General features: G+C 50.0%; 1 protein-coding gene across 2 annotated transcripts in view; it reads right to left on the reverse strand.

Annotated features, from left to right (window-relative positions):
* The window catches only part of MED15 (mediator complex subunit 15), a 65,464-nt gene extending 42,254 nt beyond the window's left edge, over positions 1-23,210 (reverse strand). The window contains exon 1 of one of the 2 annotated variants that reach the window (XM_026486236.4): positions 23,015-23,210. In XM_026486236.4, the coding sequence (XP_026342021.2) occupies positions 23,015-23,082 (68 nt within the window). In that variant the 5' untranslated portion in view covers positions 23,083-23,210. The remainder of the gene's footprint in view (positions 1-23,014) is intronic. The other variant, XM_057305906.1, reaches the window with a different exon arrangement.
* Between the last annotated feature and the right edge of the window lie 4,604 nt (positions 23,211-27,814).

Below are 27,814 nucleotides of genomic sequence, written 5' to 3' on the forward strand. Positions count from 1 at the left end.
GGTACTGTCCTCCAGCGTAACAGCCTGGCTAAGGTCCAGGAGAGGCATATAAGGAGGGACTCTCAGCAGAGCGATAAAAGGCAAGCTGAGCAAGGTAAGGGGGAAGAGCCATGAGAAGGAAGAAACAGGAAAGGCAGACACCACAAAGCAAAGCAGCTACCCGGGGCAGAAAGGATGAGAGGAGCCAGGCCCTAGGAGTTGCTCACAACAAGCACAAAATCAGGTATACGCAGATGGCTGAGGGGCCAGCACCCTCTATTTCCTACCCTCTGAGTGGCCTGGGTGTGTCCCCCCCCCCCCCCGCCCCGCCAACTCTGGCATTAAGAACAGTGGGACCCCGGCTCCGGTCTCCTCCTCTATAAAACAAAGGGGCCATGCAATGTCAACTCATAGTCCCTCCCAAGGTGAAGGTCCTTTTTTTTTTTTTTTTTTTGAAGATTTTATTTATTTATTTGTCAGAGAAAGAGAGAGAGCACAAGCAGGGGGAGCGGCAGGCAGAGGGAGAAGCAGGCTCCCCACTAAGCAAGGAGCCCAGTGCGGAACTTGATCCCAGGACCCAGAATCATGACCTGAGCCAAAGCCAGATGCTTAACGGACTGAGCCACCCAGGTGTCCCAAAGTAAAGGTCCTTATGTAGGATGTGCAGGTTCTCCAAGTGGAACTAAGGAAATAAACCTCACAAATGTGGAAACTACTTAAAAACACATTTGCCAACAAGCACCTGGGTAGCTCAGTCAGTTAACTGACCCTTGATTTGGGCTTCGGTCATGTCTCAGGGTTGTGAGATCAGGCTCCATCCTCTGTGCAGAGTATGCTTGAGATGCTCTCTCTCTCCCTCTGCTCCACCACCCCCACGCTCTAAATCAGTCAATCTTAAAAACCAAAAAACCAAAAAAACACATATTTGCCAAACATGTCCAATCAGAGATGGAAGGCGATCACTAGTTTTCACCGGCTGATGCTCTGCTAGGAGGGAGCCACGCACACCAGCAAGCTTGAGCTCCCTGTGAATGGCAGCACACAGCCCGAGAAACACACACAAAGCCAAGAACAGGTGTGCGTCTCTTAGAAAGGAAGGGGCACGCTACACTTGGGCCTCTCAGGGCCTGGCGCGTCCGCTCACAGCCTGCCTTCCTCCCAGGGCTGAGCACGCTGGTAAACAAATGAACGAGCATGTCAAAGCTCTGTTGCCTCACCCCAAGAGAATTAAACAAACAGTCCAGCTGGTGCCAGACAGCCTTCTGACCACTCCAAACAAACGAAAAAGCAAACCAACCAACCCCAGGATGCTGAAAGAGCGGGCACATGGGGCTGCATGGTCATGTTTGTGACCCTTAAAGAAATCACGAAAGGAGTCTCGGTGCTGAGACTTGGACAAATCTGTATTAATGTGTAAAGAAACATAAAATGACCTTGACCCCCCACACTGCTGGATAACTCATTAAACACATGAGTGCAGAGTCTCTACCCCCGTCTGCTTCCTCAAGCTGCACCGAGGCAAAGCAGGAGCAACGAGTTCCTGTTGGCAAGGCAGCCAGGATGGAGCAGACACCCCCATGAGGAGCAATGTGATCACGGCCAAAAGAGCAGGGTGAAAGGAACAATGTAGGAGGACAACGCAGTACCCAACTCTCAGGGAAGCGAGAGAGGCAGGCACGGAGGAGCTAGCCAGTGTGAGGCGGGAGTCCACACACACAGATCGAGAGTCGTCACTTGGTTAGGCTCTAAGTCGCTGAGCATCTCCGACAAGAGAAGTGACTGAGCAAACCAGCTTTCAGAAGGGTGCCTCACCTGTGTCCCCCAGGGCCATACCTGTTCCCTTCCCCACTTTCCAAGAGCAGTGGGAGGCAAACCCTGTCATGGAGGCTTCCCAGGACTGAGGGCCACAAAGCTGCAGACCAACGGAGAGAGCGATGGACACAGCCAAGAGGGCACTTGCTAGGCCGTGGGACGTGCTGGAGGCTGGCTGAGGGGAAGTGGAGAGGTCATGGTAGAAGGTGGAGCCAGGACCAAGGTGTGAAGCACAAAAAGGCAGAGAGGGGGCCTGAGAGCTCCGAGATGGGACTCAGTTATGCACATGGGCTCTGTGCCCAAGATGAGCAATCCCCGAGGGCTCAGGCAGGCTCCTGGCTGGCTAAAGGCAGCCCTCCCCAAGCTGCTGGCTGGCCACTTTGATGGAGTCGGCAGACTCACAGGCCCCACACAAACTCTGTGAACCCTGACTGCAGCAAAGACACCTGGCACAATCCCCAGAGACAAGACACAGACACCAGCCTAAGAGCTTTGAGGTGGGGGGACCTCGCCAGGCCCGAAGGCACCAGATGCCAAGGGATGTGCTGGAGGAGAAACCCTGTCCCCTCCGGGTCCATGCAACATCACTGATGACACAGACATTGGGGGCACTGGCTGTTATGTGACTGAAAGAGCCTGAGGAAGACTGTCAGGACAGGGGGCCAGAATCAGGCCTGTCTTGACAAGGCAGAATACACACCTTAGCAAGAGGAAACACACCTGGGGTAAACACCCATGAAGGGGCTGCGCAGCTACGGAGCCGAGGAGGAAGGCTGCTCTTCAGCCAGGCGCCAGGGCTCTGCGAGACAGCACCGTGCCCGTGTCTCGTACGTGTCCCTTCCATGGCTGCACACCACGTCTGCCCAAACAGGCCCTGCATGTTTGTTGGCTGAAGACTGAACAGGCGCCCTGAGCACTGTTTTCAGTTCTGCAAACCGTATTTTAAAAAATGTTTTTGCTCCTGTTTCTAGTCTGCAGATCATGCTCCACAAAATAGAAGATGAAGCAAACAAGAAACCTGGCAGTTCTGCTCTCTGTTACCATTTGCACGTTTGCCCCCAAGGAGGCCCTGTCCTTTCCTTTTCAGCCGGCTCAGCATCTTGTCAAGGGCGCCCATCCATTATCTGGTTCTAACTGCACAGGGAAGAGCTTCTCGCATCAGTGCTTACGGGTGGTGGCCCTCCCTCCTTCCGTACCAAGTACCAGCATGCCCACTGCATGAGCCTGTTGTGGGTCCCAGCCCCACATTCAGGGCAGCCCCCGCACAGATGCAGGACCGGCTGCTCTCCCCCTCTGCTCTGTCCCCGGGATGCCTACAGGAGCAGCTGGACCTGGATGGCCATTCCTCAGCCTCTGTGTCCAGAAAACAAAACCCTTCCAGCAACCGTCACTAAACAAAAGCAAACTAGCACACAAAAAGACAGCCCTAAAGACAGAGTGGTGGTTACAGCCTCAGAGAAACAACTTAGAAGAACCAGCAAGTCCTAGTGAGCTCCACCCACACACAAGCAAGCCTGAGGTCAGTGCCGGGAATACAAGGGCCTGCCCAGTCAGGGGAGGTCAGGAAGCAAAACCAAGGTCAGTTCACAAGGGTGGACCCTAACTGTGGCTATCGTGCCACAGTTCCAATACCAAGGCAGTTGTCCCCAAACCTGAGGCCACCAGGAAGGCGCCAGCACGACAACAGAGGGGCCTGTCTCCTGGCCAGTGCCTGGGCGTGCCCAGCCCTCTGAGAAGATAGATGGAGGACTGACACTGGCTCAGAGCTCGCAGCCCCCTGCTTCAACCCGGGCTCCCCAGCTCCCCAGGTACAGCTTCTTCCTGGTCGCCATGGCTACACCGGTCTGCCTGGTCAGGGTTCAACTGGTATCTGGTTTAGACTTGAGTCTCCTGGGGGGGGACCTGATCCACCCCACAGGCCCTGTGAACTCCACCACCACGAGGTAGCAGAAGGTCCTTCCTGTCCAGACCCCTCCTGAGCAGAGGGCAGTGACACACCAAAAACAAAACAAAACAAAACAAAACAAAACAAAAAAAACAGTCTGTAACCTTAGCTCTGTGTCCACCGAATGCGCACACTGGAAACCTGGGAACCCCCTCTTCACTTCCCAATTCTGACTGCTGTTCCTTGAAGTTTAAACCCTCACCTCATTTCTCACTGCACCTGTGGTGGTCCTTCCTGATGGGCCTCTGTCTCCACCCCCAACACCTCCACCAGCACCAAGCCAGCAGGAGTAGGAAGCGGCCCGGGCTATGTTCCTGCCTGCCTCAAGGGCCTTACTCCTTACCAGCAAGGCAGGCAGCCATGGAGCCCACTCCCTCACTCTTCCAGGGCCCTGCTGCCAAGCATGCTGATGCTCAACCATCCCACCAGCCTGTCAAGCCCTCCGGCCGTGCTCCTACCGAGGCACCCCACTTTCTGCCTCACAGAAACCTTGTGGTCACCCTGGCCACACCCGTGGCACCTCCTGGGGGAACTGCTGGCTCCCTGCTGGTCGGCGCTGCCGTCCTACAAACACCTTGAGAGCCGGGACTGTAATTGGCACCAGACAAATAACTGGCTATTTTTAACACAAGGAGTGGTAATGCCACGCATTTTGATGGGACATGATGTGCAGAACCGAAAATCAGTGTGATAGGAATAGGGAAACCGGGCCTTGAATGAGCATGTCCAGACAGCAGAGGTCAGGGTGATGGGAAAGTATGTGCTGGGGTGGGCGAAGTGCTGGGCACTGGACCCTGCAGGAAGTAGACAGAGGAGGAAGGGCTTGGGCTCCAGAATCAGACAGACCTCACACAGACCGGGGCTCAAATTCCGACCTGGCCACTGGCCAGCTTGGGTCTTGGGAGAGACGCTCTATCCCCCACACACATGCTCCTCATAAAGGAGCTCTCTGAAAGGGCTGTGGCCAGGATGAAGGGAGGTGCACAGAGGTGGCCAGGGTGTGAGGCCAGGCCCAGCCTCGGCCCAGACTGCAGCTCCTGTCCAGTATCTGTCTGCTCTGCTGCCTCACCTCTTCCCTGTCCCCAAATTGGGAAACTCAGTTCATCACCTGGAGCTGGTTCCTAGTCTTTGTAATCTGAATCAGTGCAAGATAAAGCTAAAAAACTAGCAAACTGTGTGTGCTGGGAAGGTACACATGGCTGTAAGCTGCAAGTATGCTAATGCTCCAGCCTGCCCCTCGCCACTCCACCCCCAAGCCGGTGACCCTGGATAAGGCATCACCTTGCGGGGCCTGCACGTTCTCACCTCCAGGGCTGGTCTGAGGATTATAGTAGTTAACGACGTCAGGCACTTGGCACGTAGGAAGCAGTAGGGTGTGTTACAGAAATACAGAAATTTACTGTGCCTAACTGCACAGTAAGACTGCATCCCAAAATACCTCCAACGTTCAATGACGTTGGTGTCGCCCCCTTCCTAGCAGATGACAGCAGTGAGTGTGTGCGGCTCCCTCAGGCAGAGCTGCTGTCCCCCTGAAGCTGAGCCACCTGGAAGCATGCCCTCAGCTGCCCAGCCAGCAAAACACTTCTCAGAAAGGGCCTGTGCACAGGTACGCTGATGAGAAGCATTCAGCGGCCTTCTCTGCCCTCCAGCTGCCTGGCCCTCCCCTCGTGCTCCATTCCAAAGGGCCACATGCAGGGGCCTTCCCACCTCTCCTGACAGCACCCTCCTCAACACCGCCCCTTCTCCAGGTTCAACCTCCTTTTCCATTGCTGAACATGTGCCTGCATTCGCAGGAGAGCAAGGCCATCTGGTTGGTCTCCTGCTGCTGTCTAAACCAGGAAGGTGTTTTCCTCTCTGCGTCAGACTCACCCTCCTGCCCCAGGTGGACAAGATGCCCACCCATCCGTGGGAGGTTTTTGTTCTGCCCAGAGGAAGCCTCCCCTCTTTTGAGAACCACACACTCATCAACCAACTGACCTCTCATGGGGCAGGAGTTTTGCCAGCCCTGCCTCACCCCACCCTACAAGAGAAGCTTCCAGATGAAGTGGCACCTGTGTGTGCCAAGAGTCAGTTCACCCACCTGGGACGGACCTTGCAGCTTGCCTCGGTGACCCTTCACCCTATATGTGTAAAAGCCCCAATCATAAAAGTGCCAGACAACAACAGGAGAATAGTTATATAATATTGGGCTGAGGAAGGCTTTCCTAAGCACACCATCAAAAGTAGATACCATATAGGGAAAAAGATCTTGCCAAGTTAAAAAAGATTCCTACCACATTTTTAAAAAAGGTTTTATTTATTTATTTGACAGAGAAAGAGCACAGCAGGGGGAACAGCAAGCAGAGGGAGAGGGAGAAGCAGGCTCCCTGTTGAGCAGGGAGCCTGAAGCAGGGCTTGATCCCAGGACCCCAGGATCATGACCTGAGCCGAAGGCAGATGCTTAAAATAAGGAAAAAGTACCTTGATACTCCCAGCCCTCAGCAGCTCAAGCCCGCCCCTGATGTCTGAGAAGGAAGGCTCTGGCAGCCCTGCTTCCCTATCAGGCGCTCAGGGCAGTACCCACCCCCCGCACCCCATTCCTGTGCAATGGCCCTGTATGTTTGGAAGTAAGCTCCCAGCACTTGTGGCACAGCCTAGGAGTACTCTATGTTTGGTAAACCAGAGCTCGGGCCAGCACAAGAGAGAACTGTTCCACCCTCTCTAAATGCCAGCTGGGTCCAAGCATTGCCATGGTTGAGGCCTAGCCCAAAGCTTCTGCCCTGCCCCAGCGTCAAGGAATCCTGTGAGCCTGCCCCCAGGAGAAGGGCCAGGAAATGAAGACAGACCAGAAGGAAAGCAAATCGCTACACTGGCCCTGAGCAGCATACACAGTATGCCACAACTTTGACTTAAATTAAGCTAGCTTAAGCCACAGTCTAAATAAATATGTTCCCTACAACAATTTCATTTAAAAATAAAATTAAATGAGATATGAACCTCTAGGCTGGCATAAGGAACTGAACTTGCATGTCTAATTTTGTTGCTCTCAAAACCCCACTAAAACTACAGAAAAGGGGGGATTTTGTTTTTCTTTAACACAAACTCACAAAGCCAGGAAGGTCAGAAGTGATGGCTCCAACAACAGGATTTTAGAATCTGGAACACTGATGGCCCAGTGGTGATGGACATAGCAAGCCAACCAAGAAAGCAGAGTCCTAAGTAAGTGACAGTGAGGAGGGCTGAGAGCCAATCCAGTGCCAGCCCCAGATCTTCGTAAGGCTCTGGATGGGCGTGCCAGGCACTCAGGGACCAGAGACAAATGGAAAGATTCCTGGGTGAAAGGCTTCTCAGTATCCCCTCCTCCACTTCACACTGCTGGGTAACCACTTCCACACTAGCAGACACCAGAGATTTATTCTCTGGAAAAGCATAAAATGGAGAGTCATTGGACTGTGAGGGGGGGCAACCCACCCAGCTGAGAAGGCACGGGGAGGATAATGAAAGAAGCAGACTATGTGGCCACTGAGTATCTAGATCCACACTAACTGCTGACGCCTTCCCGCCTGCCCTTCTGCCCACCTGTGGCCTCCTCCAGGGTGGCACCCAGGTCTTCACCCTACAGCCCAGTGTTTGGAAGACCATGTTCTGGAGGAAAGACCCAGAACCTGAAGCTACATGAGCCTCCGGGGAAGCTGGCAGTGGACAAGCCCCTCGTGCTCAGAGTGTCCACCTGTCTTCCCCATACCCCTCTCTTAGAGTGAGCCACCAACCAAGGGCTCCCAGACACCCTCACACGGCAGATAAAGACCCCATGAGAAAAAAATGCCAAAATAAAATCTTTATTTTCCAAAGAAATAAGACATTGCATCCATTTAACAAGAACAGGATTCTAAAAACAGGAAGTCAGATTAACAAAAAAAAGAGAGAGAGAAAGGAAAAAAAAAAGAAAGAAAGAAAGCAAAGAAAGAGTTCTCTAAAAGCATGTCGGTAGTGAAAGGCCAGAGATAAAATGGAAGGAATCCCCCAGAGAGTGACGCCAAAAGACAAAACGATGGATACAGGAGACAAAAGATAAAGTAGAAGAGGACGGAGGGGCCAACATTCAGACACAGGGGGCAGAGGAAACACAGGGAGCGGAGGAAACGCGGCTCCCTGACACATGATTCGAAGAAACTTGCACTGCAGCGCTGGACAGGAGGCCTGCGAGTGAGGCAAGCTGCCCTCAGCTTACCAGAAGTGCTGGGCTGCACAGCAGCAGCACCACAAACAGCAACGCAGCGGGACGTGCTTCTCAATCCCTGACCCAGCATTTCCGACCTAGAAGCCCATGTGCACCCAAATGGACATGGTCTCCAGAAATTGAGTTCTTTTTCTAGAAGCTAGTGGAAGGAAGGAACCAAAAAGAACACACCACAGGATACAGGAAACAAGAAACCAAGCACCGGAGCCATGCAACTTGAGAGACTAACGCTGCCTCTGGCCTGTGCCCTGAGAGTTCCAGAAGAGAAAAAGCTGGAGCTGACAGCCAGCCTGGCAGCACTGAGCACGGGGATAACTATACTGAGAGGCAACTGGAAAGTACGGGAAAAGTGAGCCACAGGTACACAGAAAGCTGGGCACATTTTTAAGAAGGCAATTTTATTCTGGAGAAAAAAATTTTAAAAAACGGCTTATCACAGTATGCCACAAAGGTCGCCCGTAGAGTATCATTTGTGTGGGCATAAGCGTCAGTATTCCTTACAGATTGACCCAGGAGGTAAAATACAGGTAGAACAGGGGGCAGCAGAGATAATGGCTCTGTAAAGGAAGCTACAGAGAAAGTCAATACATAATTCATGAAACTCATCAACGTGATGCCCCGAGACAGCAGGACGTGCACATGACTCAGAATCACAGGCACACACCGGGAGAAAGAGCGGAGTTGCAGAGGAGGACTCAGCGAGTGGGGACACACCATGGTTTCAGGGGGGGGGGTTGTTCTTTGTTTTTAAAGATTTTATTTATTTTAGAGAGAGAGAGAGGAGGAAGAGAGTGAGTGCACATGCACGAGCTGGGGGAGAGGCAGAGGGAGAGAGAATCTCAAGCAGACTCCCCACTGAGTGTGGAGCCCAACATGGAGCTCAATTTCAAGACCCTGAGATCATGACCCGTGCCAAAGTCAAGAGATGGAGGCTTAACAGACTGAGCCACCCAGGTACCCCGGTTTCATGTTTTATTTTGTTTTTTAACCACTCCTTGACTTTTAATACTTACATGCATATATATTACTTTGATAAAATAAGAATTAAAAGTTAAATGACAAAATGCACATAAAAAGTGTGCCACAGACTCTGCCATACAGAAATACTTGGTGAGCGCCATACGTTAATAAAGGCCTCCTAGAGGTGCAGGGCGGGCTCAGTGGGTAGAAAAGCAACAGTGCTTGATCTCAGGGTCCCGAGTCCAAGCCCCATGTGGGGCATAGAGTTTACTTAAAAAGAAAAAAAAAAAAGAAAAAGAAAAAGGTCACCTTCACCTTTCTAAACCTTAGAAATTAGGCAACCTGGAGACAGGATGCTCATACTTCATTGGCAATTCTGACCCCGGGAGCATTCCAGAAAACCCTACCACACATTCTACCGTTCTCTCTCTCACGGTCAGAGAGGCCGTGGGCAAAGGAGTCCCCTGCATCCCCCATCTGGCTGGAAAAGCCCCTTCCCTGTCCCCTACCAGTGAAGGACTGTTCAGTGGGTCTTCCGACCTTCACCAAGCTCTTAGAAAGCTCCAGAGCAGCCTCCCGTGCTTCCGTTGGGCTCCCCTCCTCTTGGTTCCCCAGTGGCAGTTTACTGCCCCATTGCCTCAGGTGCTTTCATCTCGGAGGCAGGAAATGACTAGACACACCAGTTGTTCAATTCCCAACAGGAACCAATGCAAACACCTGGTCTCAACAGGGAGCGGGCCTTCCTGACCTCACAGGTAGCCGTTAGCATGTCTGCCAAACCGTGACCCAGACTGCAAATGCCTCCTTGTCTTTGTCGGCACCCTTCTGCATTCTGGTTCTCCGACTTCTTGAAGAAACATAAAGTGTTTTCTAACCAGATAAAAATATGTATTTCAAAATTTAACCAGCCACCTACATGTAGGAAAGAGTATTTTAGTCTTGCAGAAAGAAATTTCTTAATCATACAAACACAAGAGACTGAAAGCACTTTCTTTTCACATTCCTCTTGGTTTGTTTGATCAAGCTCTCCAAATTCTGCTCTTAAGATTTCTCAATCCCCAACGAACTAGATCAATGGAAGAACTACTAAAGAGAATACCACTGCTCTTAAAAGGGAATGCTGTTATTTGAGCTAGTTCAGAAGACTACACAAGTTTTGTCATTTACTCCAATCTGCTGGTTTGCCCTCCACAGGACCAGGAGACTGGAGAACCCTTGAGATCCCTATTCAGGTGCTGGCCTCTGGGCTCCAGGCCTGGGACCATGCCAGCAGCCCCAGTTCCTGCCCCCAGCACATCCCACTCACCACCAGGCAACCACGTGGTGAGGACACTCTCCGCCAACCCAAGAATTTATTAAAACGCTTATCTCACATGATTTTGTGGTATCTGGGGGAGAGGAAAGCCCTATCTTCTAGAGATCTGCACTCAAGCACTGGCAGTTGAAATCATATGGTGTCTGGAATGTGATTGAAAATAGTCCAGGAGGGGGTGGAGAGGGATGGGTGAAACTGGCCATATGTTGCTAACTCTCCAAGTACCTGGGAGATCATTCTTCCATCTCTACTTCTGTGAATGTTTGGAAAAGGCCATAATGGAACTTTTAACAAGATAGTAAATAAAATGCTCATGTCAAGTATGCAGGATGACTGTTCAGAGGAGCCTGGAGGAGGCTTACTCCCAAGAGCGCCCCACTGTGAGGCCATCCTGGCTGTCACACAGGGAGTCACCATGCACTCTGAGTCATCCCGGCTGCAGAGTGCACACCCCCCCAAGCCTGGAGAAGCTTGGCCCTCTGGAGGGCAGTAACCAATAAAAGTCTTAAGAAATCTGCTTCCAGGGGCGCCTGGGTGGCACAGCGGTTAAGCGTCTGCCTTCGGCTCAGGGCGTGATCCTAGCGTTATGGAATCGAGCCCCACATCAGGCTCCTCCGCTTTGAGCCGGCTTCTTCATCTCCCACTCCCCCTGCTGTGTCCTTCTTTCGCTGGCTGTCTCTATCTCTGTTGAATAAATAAATAAAATCTTTAAAAAAAAAAAAAAAAAAAAAAGAAATCTGCTTCCACACCAGAGGTCAGTCCAGTCCCTCACTACCCAGACAGAGCCCAACTATGGGAAGAGTCCCATCAGCCAGAAGTCTAGCTGTGCCCGTGCCTTGTATGAACCAGGGACATAAGCATACAGGTCCCAGCCAGAGTCACCCCCCCAGGAGACAAACACAATCTGAGCTGTGAAAAAGCCAAAACTCAAACTGACCTCCAGTCTAACTCCACTTAAAAAATACTGGTATATACATATACTTACTTATTTAAAATACATACATATCAAGATATCCACCCACAGACACAGGACTGGAGGGCAAAAATCAAATGTCACCAATAGCCATCTCTGGGCAGAAAGACTATGGAAAACATCTTCCTGTTTTGAAATCCTCTATAATGTTATCTGAAAAGGAATCAAGTACTGCATCCACCAGTACTGAACACAGGGACCAAAACAGAAGACAGAGGCGGGCCCAAGCTGCTGGGACTGGCTTCCCGTGCCCACACCGCCTTACCTCAGTCTCTCCACTCACCTACTCTGCCCACCACAGCCACCGCCAGGGCCTTCTGCTCAGCCTCTTCTGCCGCCCCCACCCACTTCACTCCTGCAGCTGACTGCTCTTCCAGGTTCGCTCCCTGCACCACCCACTGGCTGCTGGACTCTCTCCTTGGAAGGGCTGACACCCCCGCACACTCCACACACCATCACCTTGTACACCACCCCTCAGAAGCAGCGCAGAATCACGGTCCCTCTCCCTCAGGGTGCATACCTGCGTCTCTCTCCTCCCCTCCTCCTGCGTGAACACACACACAGTCACCAAATTCCAAAGCTTCTTTCTTTACAGGCTCTCTCCGTCCTAAACCACCCTCTCCATTCCCATTGTTATGGCACCCAGTAGGTCTCAAATTTGAGTGTGCTTTCAAAATCAACAAGGGTGCCTGTTATTAAAGGCAGGTTCCTTGACAATGCCCGATGTTGGCGAGGATGTCTGACAGGAGAACTCCCCCATATGGCTGGGAGGAATGTAAATGGGTACATACCGCTTGGGAAAACCAGCTGGCAGACCGCAGTGATGCTGAATTCAGGCCACTCCTCTCAACCCAGCCTGGATGCACAGCCCGGAGAGTAAGTGCATATACCCACCAGAAGACATGACCCCGAACACCCCTGGCATTGTCTTCACATAACCAACAACTAGAATTAACCCCAACAGCCATCAAGCACAGGACAGAAAAGTAACCTGGGGTAGAGTCACATAACAGACGGCACACGGCGTAAATAAGAACAACTGCTACCCGTTAGGATGATCACCCATCACAGACATGATGCTGAATGTAAGAAGCCACAGTTTGGACTCCAATGACAGGAAATTTAAGAACACATGTCTCCATGGTCTGGAAGCCAGAAGAGTGGGGGCAGAATCTGCACTGGCTAAAGCTCAAGGAGAGGAGCCTGCTGGGTGCCAGGCCTGTTCCAGATGCAGGCCCAGGCTACTCATCTGGCGGCATCATGCTGAAGATATGTCCTTGTGTCATTCACTGAGGTAGGTCTGTTATACTTCAATATAAAGAAGCACTGGGCGCCTGGGTGGCTCAGTCAATTAAGCCTCAGCCTCTTAATTTCAGCTCAGGTCATGATCTCAGGGTCCTAAGATCCAGCCTCACATCAGGCTCCATGTTCAGAGGGGAATCTGCTTCTTTCCCTCTCCCTTTCTTCCTCCGCCCCTCCCCTGCTCGCGTGCTAGCTCATGCACGAGCGCGTACACGCTAAAATCCATCAATCAATCAATCAAAAAAAAAAAAAAAAAAAAAAAGCACCATGTGAAATGACCAGAGCTCCTAAGCCCTGACCCCATCCCTGGGTTTGGACTGGAAAGGCCTTGTGCCTGAATTGTGAGTACAGAGCGAGTCCCTCTGCACTTTCATAAGCATTAATACTCCCCAACATGAATCAAAGCAGACCCTAACTTTTGAAGGGCCCCGGGTGATCCATCAGAGCTTCTCAAGGCAAATCTGGCATTCTTTCTAGTTTACAACAGGAGCTCCATCCCATACACAGTGGCTGGATCACCTCCTCAAACATCACCTCTGAGGAGGGCTGAAGCAAAGGAATTTTTTTGTTTTGTTTTGTTTTTTAAGATTATTTATTTATTTGAGAGAGAGAGAGAGAGAGCGCATGCACACAAGCAGGGGAGGGGCAGAGGGAGAGGGAGAAGCAGACTCCCTGCTGAGCAGGGAGCCCGATGCAGGCCTATCTCAGGACCCTGAGATCATGACCTGAGCGGAAGGCAGACACAAACCCAACTGACTGAGCCACCAGGTGCCCCAGGACTGAAGCAAAGTTGGAAAGGGGTGGGGAGCAGAAAAGAAAGACAGTGGGGATGGGAATGAGCCACTTCTTAACCAACAAGCATCCCCTCCACACCTCCAGACTTCCGTCTCCTGGACTGGAATCAAGTGGCTCAGCTCAAAGGCTAACCAGCAGCCAGGTCACTCCTGTTCACTACCCGCTCCCACCCCTCCAGCAGATTCCCAGGCAGAGAACTCAGAAAAGCCTGTGGGGCCAAGGGTTAAGAGGAAACAGGGTCCAGACGGCGGAGGGAGCAAGACAGAACTCAGCTGCTATCCACCAAGTACGAGCACTGAGATGTGTGTAGATGAGAGAATGCGTAAGTCTATACTATCCTTACAACTCTGCATGTTTGGAACACTCTCAAAATAGAAAGTTCAAAGTAAGGACAATGGGGACTTCCAGAGGTCTAATGTTTTCTCCAAGGACTCACTGCCCTAAGTAACAGCTACTCCTCCTCAAGATACTTAACCCATTCAATCAGGGATCTTTATTAACCCCCCCCCAGGTTATCAAGAGTCATTATTAAAGTGGAAGAGAGCATCTCCCTCACAGGGTGGGTTTCAAGATCGTTACACCTGGGCTTCTGGTATATTCTCTGTGCTCTCCAGGACTGGGTACTCACTTATTTATCTGTTAAAGAGAACCACCTTGTAACTAACTGTTCCAGATTCCGTCTTCAAATAAATGTCTCCGATTAAAAAAAAAGGGGGGGGGCGCCTGGGTGGCACAGCGGTTAAGCGCCTGCCTTCGGCTCAGGGCGTGATCCTGGCGTTATGGGATCGAGCCCCACATCAGGCTCTTCCGCTATGAGCCTGCTTCTTCCTCTCCCACTCCCCCTGCTTGTGTTCCCTCTCTCGCTGGCTGTCTCTGTCTCTGTCGAATAAATAAATAAAATCTTAAAAAAAAAAAAAAAGGCTCCAAATGAGAAGTGGTTCAATGTGGAGGAGTACTGATGAGAGAAACCCCTGGAAGGCCACCAGAAAAGAAGCCAGCACTGTTTTCCACCACCCTACCTGCGATTATGATGCACCTCTTATCCAAGCCAAGGCACAATGCCAGGAGCTCAACAAGAGGCAGAAGTATAAGATCCGGTCCTACCCTCAAGGAATTTATAATAATTGATGGCAAGGCATAAAAATAATAATGAGTGTAAAACCAGCAAAAAAGAATTCATCTATTCAGTACATGCAGGATGTACCCAGTGTGGGCCCTACAAACTCAAGAGGAAGTAAGAACTACCATGGGCTGAGCCATCAGGGCTCATGAGGAGATGGGGCTAAGGCCAAACCTCCAATGGGGAAGAGAAAGAACAGAAAAGAGTGAAACCAGAGGGCCTGGCATGGAGCAGGGAGCATCTGGCTAGGCCTCACATACCAGCACGGAGGGAAGGCCATCTGAAAGGACAGTTTCAGATTGAAAGGAGAATGCCTCCTAGCAGGGGCAGAAAGGAAAGAATCATCTTAGGAAGGCTGTGGTGGCACTCAGGGCCCTGGTGAGGGCCACCCTGAAGGCTGAGCACATGTGATTTTTCACATTATGGTAAGCTATCTGTGACCATGGCTCCCTCCTCCTCATGGGTAAGCAGGGCCCACCTCTTCTTCAAGACTTCTGACTACAAAAGGAACATATGTTTATTGTTAACAAAAATACACATATACTGAAAGTTACAAAGAAAATGAAAATTACTCAGATAACCAGCTAACAATGTCTATTTAACAAAAACTTACTCCAGGAGCGCCTGGATGGCTCAGTCAGTTGAGCATCTGTCTGCCTTTGGCTCAGGTCATGATCCCAGGATCCTGGGATAGAGCCCCGAGTTGGGGTTCCTGCTCAGTGGGGAGTTTCTCCCCCTTCCTCTGCCCCTCTACCCACTTGTGTATGCACTCTCGCTCTCTCAAATAAATAAATAAAATATTTAATTAAAAAAAAAACAAACCTCACTCTGGACCACGTGTCCTGCTTGTTAACCTGCTCTTCTCAGTATTGACGGGTTATGGAACATCTCCCATGTCCTTTTTTTTTTTTTTAAAGATTTTATTTTTAAGTAATCACTACACCCAAAGTGGGGCTCAAATTTACAACCCCAAGATCAAGAGTAACATGCTCCACCGACTGAGCCAGCCGGGTGTCATTTTTTTTTTTTTTTTTTGAGACTTATTTACTTATTTGAGAGAAGGAGAGAGGGAGAGAGAGAGACAGAGTGTGAGCATGAGCGGGGGGAGGGGCAGAGGGAGAGAAACTCAAGCAAACTCCCCACCAAGCGGGGAGCCTGACACGGTGCTGAATCTCAGGACCCCAAGATAACGACCTGGGCCAAAATCAAGAGTCGGAGGCTTAACCAACTGAGGCACCCAGGTGCCCCTCTCCCATGTCATTTTTAACAGCAGCATTGAACCTGCCATCTCCAGCTCCCACAACAAATCTAAGCCAGCTCCACTGCTGGCTTATCTCCCCCTGTTCCACTCCTGACTTGATGTGGATATAAGCATCCACACTGCCAACAGGCTTTGAATACTCTCCTGCGTATGGCCTTGGAGGAAATGCCTAAGGAAGTAGACATTTTAAGATTACTGGAATAAACAGTATTGCCAAACAGGCTTCCAGAAAAATGGCCTCATTTACCTGCCTCCAGCAGCAGCTTGTGAGGATGTCGTTTTGCCTGCATCTTCCCATGCACAGTGTTAAAACTTTCTCCAACCTGGGGGACCACCTGGTTCAGGCCAAGGAGCATGCGACTCTTGATCTCAAGGTTGTAAGTTCGAGCCCCACATTGTATATAGAGATTACTTAAAAATAAGGGGCACCTGGGTGGCTGAGCCAGTTGAGTGTCAACTCTTGTTCTCAGCTCAGGTCTTGATCTAAGTCATGAATTCAAGCCCCGCATTGGGCTCCACGCCGGGCGTGGAGCCTACTTAAAAATAAATAAATAAATGAATAAAGAAATAAAATCTTGGGGTGCCTGGCTGGCTCAGTCAGAAGAGCGTGGGACTCTAGATCTCAGGGTCATGAGTTCAAGCCCTACGTTGGGTGTGAGATTACTTAAAAAAAAAAAAAATCGTAAAAAAAAAAAAAAGACTTTCTCCAATTCTGAAGTGAACACCCATCAAGTTAGACCACTATCACCACTGAGCTTGAACAGACCTCTGGCAGTGCTTCGGAATCCACTTGCCTTGTGAGGCAGGAATCCCCATGAAGAATTCAGACCGTAGGGAAATGAGTGTTCAAACTATTCAAGTGCAAACTGGTAACTCTTCACAGAATGTGAGGAGGGACCAGCGGTAGCCTGGTGTCCTGGAAGGGTGAGTGGGATGGGACCACAATGTTCAGCCATGATGGGGATGGTTCTCTCAGGCAGGGGAACAAACAGGACACAGAACAGCCAGGGAAAGAAAGAGCTGGGTTCTTCTGAAGATCCACAGGCAGCCAGTACAGTGGGCCAGACCCTGGAGGAGGAAGTCAGGCTCAGAGCTGAACCCCTAAGTGGTGGGCGGCCTCTCAAACATTCCCAGCATCAACATAATTGGGGGCAGGGGGTGGAGTCCATGAAGCAAGAATTGATAGCTTGAAGCTGAATGTAGATACATGGGCATGGGGTCTTTACACTACTTGGTTTTAGGATTTAAACTTTCCATTTTGAATTTTTAAAAATTCATCACAATTCCTCAAAAAATGTACCCTCTGGTATGTAACCAACATTATTACCCTGAAGAATGCTTTAAAGTGACAGTGATAGGGAGATGATCATGTGACCACCCAGGAATGTCCCACACGGAGCCTGGACTAACCACAGCCACCTTGTCACAAATGGCAGTAAGAGTTGGGAGACTTCTGGTCAGAAACGGATGCAAGGGCTGCAGGTGTGGTAGGTGGGTGGGGTCTCTTACAAAAGGTTGCTGGTGAGGCTGGGAGGCTGGCTATAGCCTGTGCCGAGGCCAAAGATCATCAGAGGCTCGCTGGCTGGCCCTTCTGCCACTGTTAAGGCCCCACTGACTCATGGGGAGTTGCTCGAACTGCCAACAGGATTCCCCTCAGCACTTGGCTTGGGTTAACTTCCAGCTGCCATCTTCCCTCTACCCCAAAAGGCACGACATGTCTTTCAAAAATTAAAAGGCAGTTTGCCTCTCTTGTCCTGCTATGGTGCACCAAGCATTCATTTGTAACATGCAGAGTATAACTATAAGCAGCAGTGACCTTTCCTCTACACCTCAGTTTCTTCATCTTAAAAATGGGAGTAACAAGTACATCAACTGACAGTGCAAGTGGGAAGTCAACAAGCTAACAGACGTCAACTCTTGCAGTGAGGGTTCATATCAGCTGCTGTTGTTGCTGTTGTTGAGAAAATCCTGAACCCTGAGCAGATGAGGGCCCACGTCCCCTCAGGTCACTGTCACTCCTGGTCAAGAGGCAGTAGGGCCAAGGTTCAGAACTCTGAAGTCAACAGCTCCACAATCACTTCCTGATTGCCATCAGGGGCACTAAGGCTTGGAGGTGGTCAGAGAGACAGCTCCTTGCCTCAGGGAATGGACATTTTAGTGGTGGCTTATACACAGAAGGCCGTGAGCCAGCCCAGTTGTTTAGATACCAACCAGGCTACGAAGAAAGCAGCGGGGCTCAGGAGCTTCCCCACTGGAAAACGGGCCAGAATCACACCAGGAGGGCATGGGGCTGTTGGGAAGCCTGAGTGGGATAAGCCACAGAAAAGGCTCAGGCAAGACTCCCTCACTTCTGCTTGGAGGATAGAACATAACCCACAGGGGGCCACTGGGTGGCTCAGTCGGTTATACACCTGCCTTCGGTTCAGGTCATGATCCTGGGGTCCTGGGGTCAATCCCCACGTCAGGATCCTGTTTGGCAGGGAGTCCACTTCTCCCTCTGCTTGTGCTCTGTCTCTCTCAAATAAATAAATAAAATCTTTAAAAAGAAAACAAAACAAAAGAACATAACCCACAGGCAGAATCTAAACATGCAAGTTTCAGGGCACTTCCCACTGTCCTAAGGCCTCTCCAGGCCCTTGGAAGTTGCTGTTCAGTTGTCTGTTCTTTGTTCCTTATGGGTTTTTTTGCTTTGTTTCACTATGCTTCTAGCTAAAGAGCACTCAACTTTCTCCTTACAGCCCAGGCAGAAAGCTCTGCATCTCCTAGGTCCCAACCTGGAGCTCACATCTCCTTTGGGGGCTTCACCAGACGAAGACGAGATGGCTGACCTGTCTGCCCTGACTCTGCTCCATGCTCCCTATCTCCTGGCACTTGAGTAGAGCCCTGATACACACTGCCCTTCCCCACCGCCCACTCCCCCCTCCCCGGATCTCCTCCCCTTTGCAATCTGTTCAGCCCAACAGACATTTATTTATTTCACTTCTATATATGCAATCTGCTGTACTGAGAGGTGGGAGGCATAAAAGTCTCAAGAATAAGATGGCAGGAAAATGTAAAAGAACGGGAAGAATTGATTGACGAAGTCCTTTCATTCATTCACTACTTACCCACTCTATGTCAGGTGCAGTGCCAGCTACTACAGATACTTGCTTGCTCTCCGGAATCCTACAGATCACACACATGTTCAACACTAACCCAACAATCCCCCCAGGAAGGCCCAAGACCCACAAAGGCCACCTGAGAACTCTAAAGGGGGGGGGGGCTTCCCCTGCAGTGCTGTGGGGAGAGTGGATATTCAATGAAGAGATGATTTGAACTCACCAACAGTGCCACAACTACCCTCCCCACAGGCTCCTTAGAGTGTCATCAACTCGCCTAACCAGGCTTGGGGATTTCTCCTTCACCTTCTAAGGCTCCTACTCCTGCAAGAACCTAAGGAGAAGGCATTTGCTAGGGCTCAGGTGGAGGTCTTTTCATTTTCCCCCCATCTTCCCTGTGAAACAGACTGGACTCCAGTCATTTCACAGATAAGGAAGATGATCTAGAAAGGTTAGGTATCCTGCCCACGGTCACTTGGCTAACAAGTGGAGAAAGTGGGGGTTCCAGAGCTTCACAATGCTTGCTGGCACAGGTAAAGAAGACCACTATAGTATGAGAGGCAGCACACACAGCCCTCAGGAAAACACGTACTCTTGCACACTTCAACAAGTGTTTAATATGCCTGGTGCCAGGCTTCATAGGACTGGGGTCCTATGGGAAACTACAAGGGGCTGAGATCCAAGATATCAGAGCCGGTGACCCACTTTAAGCAGGATAGGCAGGGAAGGATCTGAAGTATTTGGTATTTAAGCAGACATCTAAAGAAAAGGAAGAGAAACTGGTCATAAATGTAGTAGGGGGAAGTCTACCTATTGTTAAATACCCTAAATACTTGATAATAACTTGTTTAAAAAGAGAGGGGGGAAAAAAAAAAGAACTTGGAATGTTCAAGAAGCTGAAAGACCAGAGAGGCTGGAGCAAACTGGGGGGATTGAAAAGAGGTAGCTAGGCCAGGCCATGGTGAGGGGCTGGGAGGGTGGGCCATCTGGAGTCTTGTTTGATGCTAAGAGAAGTCACGACTGGCAGCAGTCCAGCATGGGTCCAGATGAGGTAGAGGTAGAGGAGGGCTAAGAAGAGATTATACGGAGTCCCTGCAAGGACTCTCCTAACCAGCCCCAAATCAAAACCGCTTTTTCTCATGGTAGCCAAGAGACGAGATTATTATTGGGCCTGCGATCTCAAGCACTGTTCTCTCTTGGTAGATACTCAAGAGCCAGGTGGAGACAGTAAACCAGCTATCAGATGTTTCTCCTTTTGTTGAAACTCCCCAGTGCTTCACTATGATTTCTTTACTCCCTCATCTATACAAATTACTTGGGTTCAAAACATTTCCCAAGATACCCACCTTCAAGCAACAGCATAAATATCAGAGGAAGGTAGAATTAACCCTGTGAACACAACAAATCAAGGCACCAAGATTCATGACTTTCAAGGTGAACCCTGGAGAGAAAACACACATATCTGAGAACTGAGAACACCACATCGTGTCAGGCAGACAACCTCTGAAACCCCAAAGGGCTCCCCAAAGATGTCCATGCCCTAATCCCAGGAACCTGGGCACATGCTACGTTATATGGCAGAAGGGACTTTCCAGATGGAATAAAAGTTATAGACTTTAAAATAGGAACATCATCCTGGATTATCTGAGCGGACCCAATCTAACCTAGAGAATTTTCTTGGCTGAAGTCAGAAAGATGCAGCCGAAGAACCCATCCCTGATGGAGGGGGCCACATAGAAAGTATGAGACCAAATACAGGCCGCCTCTAGGAACAAAAACTGACCACTGGCTGACAAATAGTAAGGTACAAGAACACCTCAGTCCTACAACCTCATGGACTGAATTTGGCCAACAACCTGAATGGGCTTGAAAGCAAATTCTACCACAGAGCCTCTAGAAGAAATGCACACCTAACCAACATCTTGATTTCAGTCCTGTAAGACCCTAAGTGGAAGACTCAGCTGAATCCACCTAGACCTTGCATCTACAGAAACTGCCACGTAATACATTTGTGTTGTTTTAAGCCAGTATATTTGTGGTCATTTGTTATGGCAGCAAGAGAAAAGCTAATACACAGGCAGCAATCTGGCAAATAAAGGAAAGAATCCAGCTTGCCTAGAAGCAGAAGGAAGTTCGTGTATGAAGTATCCAGTCAGTCCTTGACACCCAGAGACTCTTCAATTGCCCTCCTGCCCTCTGACTCTCCCCCACCCTCCCCAATTTCCTCTGATGGCAACTCATTCTTCTGGTTCTTTGGTCTCCCCAAACCTGAAGAAGAATCTTTGCCCTGAGGGCTTTTCTTGCTGAGCCCTGAAGCAGGCCATCCCTCAAGATTTCATCTATAGGGGCGCTTGGGTGGCTCAGTTGGTTGGGCGATCTGCCTTCGGCTCAAGTCATGATCCTAGGGTCCTGGGATCGAGCCCCGCTTCAGGCTCTCTGATCAGCAGGGAGCCTGCTTCTCCCTCTCCCTCTGCCCTTCCACCTGTTTGTGCTCGCTCTCTCAAATAAATAAATAAAATCTTTTTAAAAAATCTCATCTATAGACAACTCCAGGGGATCCACTCCCCCCCCCCAAAAAAAACCCCAACACAACGTTTACTAATTCTGCACTATCTGCAGAATTGTCCCCAGACTATTCCATAGGAGTGCCCAGAGCCACTAATTCTACACTCCCCACGCCTTCCACTGTACTAAGAGGCTTCCCAGCATTCCGTCCCACTTCCTTCCGCACTGCTGCACTCCACCCCCTGCATCCAGTTTAGTCATCAAGGACTGTCTATGCTTGCTCTCCCCTTTCTCTGGAATGGTCTTCCTCTTTCAGTTTCTACCACTGTCTAGTGCAGGCCTTTATAATCTCTTGTTGATTAGGTCCTTCCACAACCATTTTATGGAGCAATGTGACAGGCAGTGATCTAGCAGAAGGAACAGAGTGATGAAAAACGACAGGTCCCCAAACCCCAAGAGTTCAAAACTCATAATGGCCTAACTGGCCTCTCTCCTCTGTTCTTGATCCATCTCCAGGGATTCAGGGAATCTTCCCAACTCTGGCATTTCACTACCTCAAAGCAGGCCACATGCCAAATACAAGCTCAACTCCTTAGCACAGCACTCCCACCACTAACATGTTAGCACCTGCTCACCCTCATTCCATTACCATCTCCTGAACCTCCTTTCCCCTCAATCCCCAGAACTCAGTCTATAGCAATGTCCTCCAATGCAGTGAGAGTTCACACTTCCCTACCACTCAGCTTGGAATGATGGCCTTTCACACTCCTACTTGTCTTTTTAGGGCTCAATTTACTCGCCACCTACTCCAGAAGGCTCCTTCTGCCCGGCTCAAGCAAACTGTCAGTTTTTTCTAGGAGAAAGACTGTATCGTAACTGCTCCTTTATGGTAGTGCGTTTCCTGAGGGCAGGGGCTGTCTCAGGCAAATTTGTGGCTAGCATACCAGTAAGCTCAGTAAAAGACTGCTAAATGAAACAAGCAGTGGGTGGTGAGGAGCTGGAGTTCCACTAGGTGAAGCCTAGAGCGCACTAGGAGGCCCTGCATTGAGGGGTTCAGCAGCTGAAACTGTGGGGAAGAGGTATTAACCCCAGCTCTTCACTCCCTCCTCCCAACCGACGATCGCTTCCTTACAGCTTCTTCCTGCCACCCTTAGCAAAATCCACACTGGGGAGGGAGTGGGGGGCGGGGAAGGCAGGATACCCGTAGATTCTCCAACCCCCACCGCCCACAGCCCCAAGTACCTAGCCTCCCAACCTCATCTTCCATCCACCCCTTCAATCTCTTTCTCTCACTCTGATGCGCTTTTCTTAAAGACGAATCACAAAACACCCAGATGTGCCAAAGCCGCCACGGGCTGCCCCTTTCCTTTTTCGAATTCAGTGTGATTCAAAGCAGGGGAAAGTCTGCAACCAAAGCACACAAATGACGAATGAGAAAGCTCAGGACGATGACTCATAAGCCAGGGCTCCCTGGTTTGCAGAGTTCGGCCCCGGGAAAGGTAAAGAACAGTCTATATCAGCCAAGAACGGAAGGGACGGCCGAAGGCTCAGCCGGGCCCTGCGACTCACGCGAGTCCCTGGAGCCTTCGGCCTCTTGGCGCCCCCAGGCCCCAGTGGGTCCTGGTGCCCTAGGTCTCCCGCGAGTCCGACCCGGGCCTCGCCCTCCGCGCGCGGAAGGGCTGAGGGGGGGAGGTCCGGAGATTTCGCCCTCTAGCCCGGCCCCTACTCACATTTGACTAACCAACTTCTGCCGGAAGGCGGGGCTCCGCCAGTCGGTCTCCTGCCCCGAAACGTCCATGCCGGTCCCTCCGCTCCACCGCCCGCGTCCCACTCTGCCGCCGCCGCCGCCGCCGCCGCCGCCGCCGCCGCCGCCGCCGCCTCTACCGCAGCGCCAGGCCCAAACCCGGAAGCCGTCGGAGGCGCCTCCGCCGCGCCGGAAGCCGAGCGGGAATTGTGGGAAATGGAGTCGTGCGCACGGGCCTGTGGGAAATGGAGTTTCCGGGCCTCACGGGGCGTCATCTCGGCAGCCCCACTCCTGCGTACCTCAAAGGCCCTGGCCTTTTTCCCAGCGCAGTGTCGCGCGGGACGGGGACTCCATATGCTCCGGGCTGACCAGATCGGGTGTGGGAGAGCCATGGCTGCATAATACTCCTGATACTGCCTGCAGCAGGCCCACGCTGGCCACCTGAATTTCATGTGACCCTACTGTGTGCTGGCCTCACTGACTCCACGAGATCCGCACCCTCGGCCGAGCTGCTAGCAATCTCCAACGGATGCCATGGAGAGATTGTTTATTTATCAACTATTTCTCAGCACCTGCTGTGGGCCGAGTACTGTGCCAGCATGATCCAGGCTTTGCTTTCCCGCCACTTCCTTACAGCGGCACATCAAACTGTGGCCAGATAGACTTTCGTCACTGCTCTCTGTTAAACAGACTTTTGGATTCTCATATCCCACTGTATTTTGTAGGGGCTGGTGATATAAGGAGCCTAAGACACATTTATTAAAAAACAGACATGGGCAATCTTGCTTGGCCCAATAGCCATGTCCTGTTTGACACACAAACTTGGGTGGAGGCAAGTGATCTGGAGGTAGGATGCAAGGGGGTGGGGGAGCCTGAGGATCATTTTAGGAGGATAAGAGTTCTGCCGGATGGAATCTATGTGGCCGTTGTCTGCACCTCTGGGGTTTGGAGTTGGGGAGGGGTGTGTGTGGCAAAAATCCTAAGCCCAAATGGCCCACAAGTGCCAAGTGGGCAATCACCAACATAGGCTTCAGAGACTGTGAACTGGCATCTACTGATGCATGTTAAGTGCCAGGCCCAGGCTAGGCTGTGTACACCCCTTGCCTCCGTGTACCAGGCAGGAGCTTAGGGTGGGGTGGGGTGGAGCACAGGGAGAGAGAATGTGAGCAGGTACCCCAGATGGGCCCCTCTTGCCCACAGGGTTTTAGGTCTTGTGTTAATAGGACACCTTTTCACATCTTCAAACTTTTTTGTTCATTCTCCTAAAAATAATTTTTTAAAACTCTGTATTTAGGATGATCAACTTGTTCTGGAACGTTTCCTTAGGACTCTCTGGGTTTTAGCTACAGGAGTCCTGCATCCCTGAAACCCCCTGGAATCCCAGGCGAACTGGCATGATTGATCACCCTATCTATATCTCTCTTGCACATTAAAAAAAAAAAAAACCCTGAGATATAATTCACCTTTTTACAGTATACATTTCGCTGTTTCTTAGTATTATTAACATATTCATAAGATTATACAACTATTACCGCTCTCTTGCACATTTTTAACTTTTTTTTTTTTTTTTTTTAAGTAGGCTTCAGGGATGCCTGGGTGGTTCAGTCAGTTAAGCAGCTGCCTTCGGCTTGGGTCATGATCCTGGGATCCTGGTATCAAGTCCCATCAGGCTCCTTGCTCAGCGGGGAGCCTGCTTCTCCCTCTGCCTGCTGTTCCCCCTGCTTCTGCTCTCTCTCTCTCTGACAAATAAATAAATAAAATCTTTGAAAAATAAAATAAATAAAATAAAATAAAAATAGGCTTCACAGCCAACATAGCGCTTGAATTCATGACCACCAGAGCAAGAGTCACATGCTCTACCGACTGAGCCAGCTTGCACATTTTTAGGTTGACCTCTAAATATTTTCCTAAATACCTTTCTAATGATGTGACTGCAGTGTATCCTATATTGTATATGGGCTTCAAATGCATTTTGTTATTTAGATCCTTGGCCCTGCACATTCCGTTCATCAATTTATGGAAAATATTGGCCGTAACCTCATTGGCAAAACCAGTCCTCGTTGTCAAACCCTTGGGCAAATGAGACTCCCTGGGGCTCTGGAAGAAAAGGGTGGACTTCATATCACATTCAATCCAACTGAGCATGTGAATAGGATCCCTAGGACATCTTTTCCCCGTCTGCACTCTGGTTTTGGAAAGCTGATAGAGCCACAGACACACAGATTCACAGAGAGACAGAGGCTGGGAGACTGCCAAGAGTTTGTCACTGGGATAAAATTAAGTGCTACCCCCTTTGATATTTGCTCCAGAGCTCTATTTCTACTTGTCCCTTTGTTTGAGGCCCAGAAGTGGTGACTCCTAGGGCAATGGTCTTTAGTTAGAATCTGGATGGGTGACAAGGGAAGGAGAGGAGGTAGAGATAGCCACAGACCTCCTAGCCTCAGGGGAAAAAAGAAGTCCAAGGGAAGGTGGATCCTGAAATGGATCTGCACTCTCTCAACACCCACAGACGCTCCTGGGGACCCTAGTGTGAATATGGGTGGTTTAGACCCTGAGAGGGAATGATGGAGGGAGCTGAAGCTATAAAGCTTGACCTGTATCCCATACCACTCGAGGGTGGTTAAGTTTCAGCCCTCCTGGTTCCTGCAGGCTACCTTGCCATTGCTGGATCCTGTCCCTAGTCACACACTTTGTGAATACCATCCAGGGCTCTGCAGGAGCTGGGAGCTGGGAACTAGAAGCTTCTGGGGCAGATGAAACTTCCCTCTGGGGAGACTTGTACATGCTCTTTGAGCCTCTGTCTCTGTGTCCCTTCAGCTGGACTTGAGAACCTCTCCGATTCCCTTCCTTGCTTTGGTACTCAGTCCATGGATGGTGCTCACCTGCCCCTCCTTCCACCCTAGCACCTGCCCAGTGTAACCCTTCTGCTGTGGTTAGCCTAGAGCATGCAATCATTTCTGTGTGTGGATGGTGGGGGAGGGGTGTGGTGCAGGCAGCAGCGGTGATATTTCTTCTAAAAGCAATACATGGGGGTGCCTGGGTGGCTCGGATGGTTAAGCGTCTGCTTTCAGCTCGGGTCATGATCCCAGTGTCCTGGGATTGAGCCCCACATCCGGCTCCTGGCTCAGCTGGGAGTCTGCTTCTCCCTCTCCCTCTGCCCCTCCTACTCATGCTCTCTCTCTCTCTCTCCCTCTGTTTCTAAAATAAATAAATAAATCTTAAAAGCAAGCAAGCTGGTAACATCTTACCAGTTTTTTAGTATTGGGGAATATTACAATGAATATGTAAGTGAGACGAAACTGGCCTCTCCTACAGTGAGGGAGGGAAATCATTTGAATCTCTGCCAGGTATGATTTGCATGTCTATGGATAAGAATTATTTTGCCCTGCTATTATCTACATTGTACAGTTGTAAATCAGCTAGGGCAAGGAAAGACTGGAATCTGATAGATGAGAAGGGTGTATTCTATACAAAGCATAATACCGCCTTGAAGTATGAATTTCCTTAAGGACCCATCACATAATTTTTACAATTTTTTACCTTTTTTCTAAGAAGGGAGCACTTTGCATACCCACCAGCTGTGGTCACATTATAGACTACATACTTCAGTCTGGGTGAAGCTACAGACCGAAGGACCTGGTTTCTTCAACAAGAAGGAAAATACGAGATGGAAGGGAACCCAATGATTAAAAGAGACTTTTAAAGTATCCCAACTGCACGCAGTGTGACGTCCTTGTTTGGATCTTGATTCAAATAAACTTTAAAGCAACACAAAACAAAACCAAAACCTAAGGGGCAGCTGGGTGGCTCAGTCGGTTAAGCATCTGACTCTTGATCTCAGCTCAGGTCTTGATCTCAGGGCTGTGAGCTCAAGCCCCGAGTTGGGCTTGATGCTGGGGGTGGAACCTAGTTTAAAAAAAAAATAGAAATTTGGGGCGCCTGGGTGGCACAGCGGTTAAGTGTCTGCCTTCGGCTCAGGGCGTGATCCCGGCGTTATGGGATCGAGCCCCACATCAGGCTCCTCCGCTATGAGCCTGCTTCTTCCTCTCCCACTCCCCCTGCTCGTGTTCCCTCTCTTGCTGGCTGTCTCTATCTCTGTCGAATAAATAAATAAAATCTTTAAAAGTATATATATATATATAGAAATTAAAAAACAAACACCCAAAAAACCAACAAAGAAGGACATGTGTAGGATAATTGGGAAATGTGACCACTTGACTACTTGGTGATATTAAGAAATTGTTGATTGTGTGTGTGAGAATGGAATTGTGTGGGGCGAGGAGGTCAAAGGCAGGATGTTTATACAGTGGACCCTTGAACCAGTCAAGGGTTAGAGGTGCCAACTCCACACAGTTGAAAATCTGCATATAATTTTTGAGTAACTACTGACAGCCTAGGTTTGACCAGGACTCTTACAGATAACAGGATCAATTAACGCATATTTACATGTTATACTTATTATATACCTTATTCTTACAACAAAGTAGGCTAGAGAAAAGAAAATGTTAAGAAAATAGTAAGAGGGGGTGCCTGACTGGCTCAGTCGATAGAGCGCGCAACTCTTGGTCTCAGGGTTGTGAGTTCAAGCCCCACTTTGTGCATGGAGCCTACTTAAAAATAAATAAGTAATTAATTAATTTTTTAAAAATCATAAGAGGAAGTACATTTTATAGTACTCTATGGTAAAAAATCAACATGTAAGTGGACCCGTGGAGCTGAAAACCAAGTTGTTCAAAGGTCAACTGTATTTATAAAGGAGGGGAGGCAGGTCTTTCAACGTTGCAGC

This window comes from Ursus arctos, unplaced genomic scaffold (assembly GCF_023065955.2).
Source record: "Ursus arctos isolate Adak ecotype North America unplaced genomic scaffold, UrsArc2.0 scaffold_34, whole genome shotgun sequence".
NCBI lineage: Eukaryota > Metazoa > Chordata > Mammalia > Carnivora > Ursidae > Ursus > Ursus arctos.